This window comes from Phoenix dactylifera, chromosome 5 (assembly GCF_051530095.1).
Source record: "Phoenix dactylifera cultivar Ajwa chromosome 5, Ajwa_hap1_PhDact_Kaust_v1.1, whole genome shotgun sequence".
NCBI lineage: Eukaryota > Viridiplantae > Streptophyta > Magnoliopsida > Arecales > Arecaceae > Phoenix > Phoenix dactylifera.
The window spans coordinates 31,991,334-32,001,319 of NC_143194.1; the positions used below are offsets into that span (position 1 = coordinate 31,991,334).

The 9,986-nt window shown below is 37.2% G+C and overlaps 1 protein-coding gene across 3 annotated transcripts; it reads left to right on the forward strand.

The window, feature by feature from the left end:
- The first annotated feature begins 551 nt into the window (after positions 1-551).
- LOC103710869 (phosphatidylinositol 4-phosphate 5-kinase 10-like) lies at positions 552-9,723 on the forward strand. Of its 3 annotated transcripts, XM_008796783.4 has the most exons (8): positions 552-838; positions 2,864-3,027; positions 4,231-4,396; positions 5,003-5,113; positions 5,888-6,054; positions 7,327-7,460; positions 8,706-8,814; positions 9,289-9,723. In XM_008796783.4, exons 2-8 carry the CDS (start codon positions 2,882-2,884, stop codon positions 9,578-9,580), a joined length of 1,125 nt encoding a protein of 374 aa, XP_008795005.3. In that variant the 5' UTR covers positions 552-838; positions 2,864-2,881; the 3' UTR covers positions 9,581-9,723. The 3 variants fall into 3 exon arrangements, with proteins under 3 accessions (XP_008795005.3, XP_088578533.1, XP_008795006.3); XM_088722407.1 differs by lacking the exon at positions 8,706-8,814; XM_008796784.4 differs by lacking the exons at positions 8,706-8,814; positions 9,289-9,723 and adding an exon at positions 8,118-8,313.
- The last annotated feature ends 263 nt before the right edge of the window (positions 9,724-9,986 follow it).

Consider the following 9,986-nt stretch of genomic DNA (forward strand, 5'->3'; position numbering starts at 1 on the left):
TTCTTCAGCTGAAGGCCTACCTGAATGGGCTCGTCCCACCATTTTCTCTCAAAACATGGAGATAACAAAATGTTGGATCTAAGATGGTCATCGTCTAATGTTAAATTATTAATGAAGGGAAACCAAACCAATGAACATAAAAGAAATTCTGGAAAACAAATTATGTGGATCGTGTCGTAGTAATAGCTTAATAATGTTCTGAAACGATCGATCAATAAGCATCACATATCATGAAACATGATGTGTGTGCCAACTCAATAAGCTTATGCACAGTTGCATAAGAATTCTTATACTTAATTATACTTTTTCAGAGATAAGGATAAGGTTTATCGAAATTAATTGAAACCATGAATTATGGTGAACTTTAGGTCCCTGATTCTCAACTTCTAGTAACTACACCATCTGAAATAATTGTCACCCACAATCCATTTACACTTTCCGGTGAGCATGTTTTGGTTGTTGTTGTTGTTGTTGTTGTGGTGGTGGTTTTTTAATTTGTGTGTGTGTGTGTTCTCTCTGATTAAGAGCAGTTGGTCGGTTCGGCAGTCTGTGAGAGAGTCGGTACCTCTCTCCACGCTGGCGCCGAGTTTTAGCGTCCTAACGGGCCTCCTCGCCCTCCCTCTCAGGAATGGGCGAAAGGAGCGGCCACGGCTATTTTTGGCGCGAAAGGCCGTTCCCCGAGAGCTCACAAACCCCTCTCCTCCACACGATTCCACTCTCCGCAGCTCTGATCACCGGCCGTCGATCTCCAAACGCCCCTATTAAATGAGAGCCTCCTTTACTCCTCCTCTCGTCCGTCCAGTGGATCTAGCGCTGTTCCCGGGGAGGAGTGGCCGCGGTACGTCTCCATCTCAAACTTTGCTTCGATCCTTCTTCTACCTTGGCTGGAATTAGTATCGAAGATTTGTAAATATTTGCAAAGCTGTGCTAGATTTCAATTGTGATATGATGCGATATGATATGATATGATGCCTATTTGATAAATTTTTGAGGTTTCTTGAAATCTTTTCACGGCTTTGCCTCTTTAATATCGTCATTTGTATCGCGGGAGATCTTCTTAGATTTGGTCCGATACCCATGCAATTCCAGAGGGAATTGATGGAAAAAGCCATCCATGGCCATCCATGAAAAGGAAAAGAATCCTTTATCTCTGTGGGATTGTGCCCTAATTTTGTTGCTTTGAATGGGTAAAGGAATGGGGGAAAGGAGGTAGGACTTGAATCCGTTGAAAGGATACAGCTGGTTGCAGCTGTTAGAGAGCAATATGTGCAATTGATTGTAAACCTCAGGAGAGGAAAAAGAGAAGGGAAGGGAAAGTTTAGGACTGCAAGCTAAGTTGGGAGTTTTATAGCTGCTGACTTTTTGTTGGTTCTTTTTTTTTCCTAAAAAAATTCTATTGGCTTCTACCTCTAGTATTGACGCCAAAAGTTCGGATTTTAATTGTAGAACGTTCCCACTAATTGCCTAGATCATAAATGCACTTCTTAAAGTCAAACCTTGAAGGACATGGTTTGACGCACTCAGAGGAATGGTCACGACCTATTAAATATTTTGGTACTTTTTGGTAGCAGCTATGTATTGGGATAACTAATTGGTACTCGTCAGTGGTACTTTTAGGTAATAGAAAAGGAGATGTTGGATTAAGATGGTGTGCTATTTTTTTCTTGTTATGGGCAACCCTTCTCCTTTAGGGCAAGGGCTGGTGAATTTTTGTGTCATTTTGATGATGACCTTTAACCAATCCAAATTTGATTTGTTTTTCCAATACCATTGTCTAACATTGCCTTTTGCTTCCCATATCGATACCTATAGCAGTATCTTTCTTTGAGCACGACAAGTTACAGAATAAATAACTCTGTAAGGGCTTTAATTTTTGTTTCATTCAAGCTACTACTTCGTTATCCATTATGTTTATGAGGCTAGTGTAAATAAGAAACTTTTGACTCCATGAGAGCTGGTATGTTAGTAAGAGCCGGAATTGTTTGGATGCCCAAAAACTTAGAGTTGCTGTAACTAGGCAAAGATAAGGACGAGGTCTTGGTCAAGGTTTAGAGACAAGAGCATGTGATGCTACATCTGCAAGAAGGGATTGCGATCAAAAGCAAGAATTTTCTACCAGAGGATGTGAGAGAGGATTAAACTTGCAATTATTATCACCTTTTGAATATGAAGGAGACTTTTATTCATAAACTTATGTGCAAAATCTCAAAATGACTTGGTACAGATTTGGGTCTATTGTTGTTACAGAATGTCAAACATGACTAAATAGTAGAAAATTTGGTTTCATTACTCTAATTTAAACTGCATCATATTTGTTGCTTTCCAGGATATGAAAGAAAATCTAGGATTGCAGACAGATAAATAAATACGTGTCCTGCATCTGTGTTATCATGACTTAGGGTGAGAAGATGCGTGAAGAAGGTTGGTGAGAGCTTATGAAACTTTTGAGTATGCATTAATGGGCAACTTTTGAGTGGATTGTATGAAACTCACCAATTTTATTCCCATCCAGTGACAAGATGTCAAATGTAGTCATAACTCCTATTTAATTGCATGACAGCAGTTATAAGGAGGTCGTAATAGGCTGTATACCAGTCAAGTAAACTTTGAAATCCTATTCTGTATTTTATGTAAATATTGATTGCTATGCACAAGCTTCAATGGTGCAGGCTGGCTGTTACCAAATGAATTTTGTATGCCTTAGGTCTCAACAATGTTTTATATTTTTGATGCATGCAGTATGTCGTTTGTTTCTTGCAATCATCTTGGCTCTTATTAAGCATCATACCTTAACTCTAGATGTTGTAGTGTATGCCAAAATTGAATTATTTTTTGAAGGTTGACTTGTTAAAGTTACTTGCAGGTAAGAGTGGAGTGAAACATGGTTCTTTCAGAGCAGGACCGTTCTGATCTTGGTTTCAATACTACAACCACTTCACGCATTCGGTTTTCTTCAGATTCTTCTCCAGATTCTCGAGGCACATTTAGAGAGTATGAGTGGACAGATTATTGCCCTGAAGTTTTCAGGTTGGCAGTCACTTTCTTCTGTATTCATTTTCAGTACAGGACATGCCTAAATTTGAATCTTTTTGCATAACGTGCAGTGGGGAACCAGTCAAAGGATTGCACAAATCCAAGTTATATTTGCTTATTTAGAATATGTACTGTAATCAGATACTGTTTACCAGTGTAAATGCATACATGTTCATCCTATCATGTATTTCTGATGTCTTTTATTAAGCTTATAATAACTGTATTGTGAGATAAAGCATCCAGCCTCTACCATATTGAAACAATCTTGGAGAACAGAACAAAGCTGTTAAAGTACATATCAAGGTCTGCAGTCTCGGTACACACTAGCAATTTGGTATGGTACGGTATAGTGTGCATCCCATATCAAGATAGCTCCCAACCTTTTTTTCTCCCCTTTTATTACAGTACCGACTGAAATCGGATGGTATAGGTCGGTACAATATAATATGCATCCTGGTTTCGGGTCATATTGGGCGATATGGGGCAGTTTCGCTCGATTGAGATCGGTATATACCAATTCAACTTATTACCGAACTGAATCTCGGTATTGGGCCAGTACTGACTGTACGGTATAGGTCGGTGTAAGATCCTAGTTCAGGTTATGTAACTCATGATTTTATGTGGAATAGATTTATGACATTATGAAAAATGATGCCATATTTTCACCTAGTTTGTTTTTATCATCTCTAATAACCTTGGAAGAATGCAATGTCATTGATATTTTCATGTCAAGTTTATTATTGTTGGAGTTACACACCAAGTATTGCCGAACCGGTACTAGGTGCCGTACTAGTCAGCACCCAGTCCAGTTTGGTACCAGTTTAGACCGGACCGAACCGGTCGCCAAAAATGCCACAACGCATGCGCGCTGTGGCAAATCTAACCGGACTCGGTGCGAAGTTCGCACCGAGTCCTGGCCTAACCAGACTGGTTCCGTCCAATTCGCTCTTATACTGGCACCATTTTAGATACCCAAATGTACCCAATCAAAGACCGGATCGGCTTGGTTTGGCCTGAACCGAACGGTACGGCCTGGTTTGGCATTCCTTGCTACACACGCATATTTGGAGGAAATCATAGAGGGCATTATCAAATTAAGAACCAACATGGTTTGATCTTTTCATCATGTATGCTTCTGGATCACCATGTCATTTACATCATTAAACTGATCAACCTTTAGTTTAAATGAATTTGTAGGAAACTTCAAGAATTTGAGAAGATCAATGCAGGTGACTACCTACAATCAGTACATGGTCGTGAAACCATAAAGCTGCTGTTTCTGCAAAAGAAAAATAGTTCTCGTCTTTTCTCATCCTATGATGATAAGTTCATTTTCAAGACGTTGAGCAAACCTGAGATGAAGGTATTAACACACTTTTCGCTTCTTTATTCAAGAATTTCAGAAAAATGATCTCTTTGAATATCTATTATGTTCCAATCATTTTTAATGTTTTAATATTCTAATGTATCTATGAATGCTATTTTATGTAGACTTGATTGTCAGCATTTCAACTTTTATTCTTCTAATGAAGACAAATGAAATGCCTTGTAAAAGTAACTGCATTTTGTATTAGTTTGAGAGCAGGATCTAGGAAGAAGTTGCAATGACCAATTCAGATGTACATAATATGTATATTGCACAATAATGGTGTCTCCACCACAATGGCAAATGCTAGATAGAGAGTATAGTAGTCGTATTGTGTATGCTTAGACCATGAAGCACTTGTTACTTATTCATTGTATGAGCATGTACATCTAGTCTGAACATATGCCACTTACATATGGTTTTCTTAGAATTCTCATATATGTGGACTGATGATGTCCTGTAAATAATAGATTTACTCCAAGATATGCTCATATAGTTGTATAGGTTATAATAAGAGTCAATCTAGGTTCATAGGCTTACTCCAGATGTGGTAGAGTTTCCTGCAGCTAGAAATCTAATGCTTCTTGCTTTTCATTCATGCAGGTAATCTTAGAGATGCTACCAAATTACTATCAACATGTACAGAAGTACAGAAACACTTTGTTAACAAAATTTTGTGGACTTCATGTTGTAAAGCCATCAAATGGGCAAAAGGTAGGGAATCTCTGATCGGGAATTTATATATTATGAAGTTATTGAGTCATGACTTTTTATCCCTTTCAAATTAACTGAACTATCCAGGACTCCTGAAACACCAAAACGATATTTGGAATGAATAAATCTGTATAAAATGCCGTCTTGTGTATTATGCCATTACACCGTCCCATTTGTGTAATTCTTGATTGGCTTGTTATGGTCCGACAAAAGCTAGTTATCTTCCATGAAACATTCTGACAATACCTTTATGATATTAGTAAAAGAGACATTTCCATCTTCGAGAAAGTATTCCAAAAGAGTACTACGTGGAGAATACTATGATTTTTATGATTCCTTTAGTGTGATAATCCATATCTTATTTTCCTAGTTCTTCCACACATTCAATTCATAATTCTCATCTCTTCTTTGTTCATTTTATTTGTTTGCGCCTTTCTTTATTGATTATACATACAAATTTATAATAAAGAGATGATTATGTAGTCTTAAGGAACTAAAATATGCAATTGAAACAAATTTTGGATGATTATGAAGTTGAGATGTAATGCTTTTAGAGATCGGGAGGAGAAGCCTTTTGCTTTTGAGGATACTTAAATTCTTTGCTAATATAAGGTTAACTTTGAACTGATTGTGGATACAGTTCAGATTAGTGATTTGACTGCCTCCAGATAACTAGTTTGTTTTTTCTTTGAACAATATTTTATATCAAATTTTATATTCCTTTTTTTGCTTTTTCTTTCTAACTGAGTTTTTGTAAAATTTTGCTTGGAACAGGTTCGATTTATTGTAATGGAAAATATTCTTCAATCAGACGTAAGTATTCACAAGACTTTCAGTCTGAGAGGTTCATCTCAGAACCGCTCCATAAGCAAAACAGGAGCTGAGGAAGATATACATTTTGCCTTCCATCTTCATACACCAACACGAAATCAAATACTAGCGTAAGACTTCTTGGCTATACATATTTTGATTACAACTGTCATTTCTTCTTTCACTAACAGCTTTTGTTAATACTCTAAGAAAGCTTCTTAGATCGCGTGCATGCTAAACGCTTCAATTGTCAAATAATTTAGGCTTCACATAGTAAGTTTTGGTTTATCTTCCTGTCATCAATGCTAACAGTGTAAAAAATCATAAAGGGATAATTAATTTACGTTACAGAAAATGATTCTTTTTCCTTACTTTAATAAATGCCATTCGACTATTCTATTTGAACCACTAGAGAATTGAGTTCAGGACATAATAAATAATGCAAAAGTTTGTGGTGTGCTAGAAGAGATATTATCATTGATCTAGCAGAACCTTCTGCTTATTTCATGTTTAATTTACATGTTATGTAGCCCTATTCCACTGGACCTGTTGCCAAATGATCATCTAACTCCAATATGGCCAAGGGCAGCTACATAATGAGATAAATACACTTGTAGGATGAGTTAAATTATTACATTTTGTGAATGCTGAGGGAGAAACTTGACATCATTTTAAGTTCAAATGAAAGTTTCACCCTCAAGAATTTATGAATGATATCCTTGGAACAAGTTGTCGTAGATTTGATTCTTTAAACTGCAGCTTACACTTTATGTTGCTAATATATGAGATTTTTCTAATACAAGCTTCTTCTGCAAGGTCTTGATGTCAGAAGCCTTTGTATGTGGGTGTGTGTTGTGCAGGCCAACTCAAATTCACAACAGAGGATATGATAACTTGGATATTTTGAGTTTTCCACCTGAGAAAATGTCTCAAAATAATTCAGTTCATAGGTTTAAGCTCATGTTTTGGCAATCAGTCTTGCTTTTGGCCTTTCCACAGTTCCATCAGGTTGTTGTATGTCTAGTTGATCGATCTGAAGGGGAAAAGCTTCCCAATCTAATGCCATGGAGTATTTAGATATTTTGAAGCTAGCATTCCTCTATGCTGCATTTTCACTTAGCAGAGAAACAATGTATTCAAGTAAAACCAAAGATTTTCTTGGCATTTTAAAGATAATTATATTTGAAATGCAACAAGAATGCTGTTCAATGATTTTACAGTGTTCCACCCTCAAGTATGACAATCAATTCAACATTGCTTGTATGGCAGACTGCTTCACTCAAACTGATTATAAGCATATCCAAGCTGCAGCCATACATACATGTGCTGTAAAGATGGATAGATAGAGAGATATTACACTGCAGTATTATATCATATGGTCCTTTTCAATTTCATATTTGCAGGCAAATCAAGCATGACTGCGACTTTCTAGAAGATGAAGGCATCATGGATTACACTCTATTGCTAGGAATGCATGTCTGTCCTGCACCTTTCGATTCGGTTATTAAAGATCGCAATCCTTCAGCACATGTAGCAGGTAAAAGACGTCAGTTTTTGGATATTCAGGTTCAAAATTAATTCTAGTTTTCAGGAAAAGGTGCAACTTAAATTTAATGTCCTTTTTCCTTTCAAAAAAGTTTTGAGTTCTGATATAGAAGCACAGATACTTCATCTATAACAGTAAGCACCTTTTTCTGCTAAAAAATTCCTAAAAATCCCAGGTCTGTATCCTCTCTCCCCAGTGGAATTTGTCTGCCATTCAGATTGCTTGTCAGGAAAGTCTCTGACCAAAAGGGTTTAATTAGCTTTTCAAGATGCACTTGCTCTGCCACCCTCATTGTTAAGCCTAGTTTCAGGCTCTGATGTGCACCAATTGGCCTGGAGTAGGGGGTGGGGGTGGTGGGTGGGGAGGGGACCATGAACAATGGAAAGATACTTTGTGTCCTATTAAATAGTTGCCGGTTATCTAATTAGGTCTGCCAATATAGCGAGCCAGAAGCAGTGAGTGGTTGCACTGAAGCAGCCACTGCTTCCATATTTGTTTGTTCATGGTGCAAATAGAAGTAGGGTAATGTATTTATATGTTTAGCAGCAGCATCTATCTTCTAAGATTGAAGAGCACCAGAATTAAACGTGTTTACTTTGGCATGCTGTACACTAGATATTCTGAATGGCCCTGAGTTTGGGTTTTCAGGTCCATATCAAATTCCTTGGTGTCCCTTTGGTTGGATTGGTGCATAAACATCAGAACCACCTACAACTGCGAAAAACCTTACATGCAGTAAGACCAGGTCTGAAAGCTTTGGTAGAGCCAGTGTTAATCTGGTGATCTGGGCAAATACACGTCAGAAACTTTGCGTTTTTTATATTCAAGGCAGGTTTTATGGCCTTGCATACTTTTATGGTGGATTATTGTTATAAAAGAAGATATTACTTTGTGCCCCAAGTGCCATATATATTCGGTGGTTTTTGTTAATCAGTTTCACAGTATAGTCTTCCAGTTTCCATTTGTTTGTCCCAAGGATTCTGGCCAACAGTGAACATGCACCAATATTTGGTAATGTTCTGGAACAAAATATGCATCACTCAGCCACCTTGAGTACATTTTCATAATAAGATTTCATTATAAAATAATGATAGCCTTCAATATAACGGAGGCCAAAAAACTATTACCTTTTATTAATTTTTTTTGGAATATTTAATAGAAGAATCAATATAGAAGAAACCCAGGTTTTTTTTTTTAAAAAAAAAAGAAATAAGAAACCCAGGATTTGTCTTGCAGGGTCGGATGATAGAAAGAGCTCTCCTTCAGACAGCCCGAAGTTGCCACAGAGTGATGCAGGCTTGGATTCTGTTTCTGTCACTGATTCAGACTCATCCTGCCAGACAGAGTAAGGCATCCAACCCAGCTAAATAGTCCCCAGCCAACAGCCACCCCGAACCCCGATACCCAAAAAAAAAAGAAAAAAAAAAGAAAACCCTACCCACCAACACATACACAGGCACAAGCATGCACTCACACACGCTAAAGAAATAAATAATGTGACATGCCCATGCACATATGTATATATGCACAGTACATATACATACACGTGTAGGCACTCCATACTAGACATACATATATATATATATATATATATATATATATACAATCTTTTCTTTCAAAATCCAAGCTTATGACTTCTTTGCGATCTTTTGAAGTGTGGTAATGTGGTGATCTGATAGAAATAAATGCTTCCCCTATAGAACTCTACATTCACATAATCCTGCAGAGGCGTGATAATCTGAATCTCGTAACTTGCCTGGAAGCTTGAGCCTGTTATCAGCATTATCTAACAGAAAGAAACATTCCATTTTTGTTACAGACCTGATGTTAAATTTGGTGCGAAAATGCCAGCACGTGTGGTCGACACTCGAAGAAAAGAAAGCTGGAATGCAGCATCACTTCGAGCTGCAGGCAAGGAGCAAAACAACAAAGTTTTCCTGTACTTTGGAATTGTGGATATCATTCAAGGATATGGCATGCTCAAGCGCGTGGAGAATGCTTTCAAATATCTACAGTATGACTCCCCATCAACATCAGCAATGAACCCCAAGGCTTATTCAGCTCGTTTTCAGGAACTCATCCACTCAGTTTTTCCAGAAAAAAATTATTAGGTAATTTTTTAATATCCAACTTGTATAGTTCTGACTGATGAGGATGTGCGAAATGATGATTCTTACTTGAAGATGACAGCTTTCAGTGTAAGATACTATTATGGGCATATGTATAAGAACAAATGGTCTACTAACCAGAACAATGAAATGTCCATAGTAAAAATTACTAGCAGCATACATTACTTCCAGGCTGAAGCTTGTCTCTTTGTAATATTGAGAATAAGTTTTGGAACCAGCAGTTGTGATCAACTGATGATAGATCTTCAGCAAATGTGTAACTTGATAGTCTAAGTCCAGTAGAATTAGCAAATGCGTAGAGATTTAATTTTGAAAATCTAAGAATTTATGCCTTTGGCTTGCTGACAGCTTGAATTTCTTTAAAAACATAAATATTGATCATTTTTCA

Coding starts and splice junctions, on each gene's coding strand:
- LOC103710869 (XM_008796783.4), top strand. CDS start 2,882: ATGGTTCTTTCAGAGCAGGACCGTTCTGATCTTGGTTTCAATACTACA. Junction 3,028..4,230: donor TATTGCCCTGAAGTTTTCAG/GTTGGCAGTCAC, acceptor ATGAATTTGTAG/GAAACTTCAAGAATTTGAGA. Junction 8,815..9,288: donor GACTCATCCTGCCAGACAGA/GTAAGGCATCCA, acceptor TTTTTGTTACAG/ACCTGATGTTAAATTTGGTG.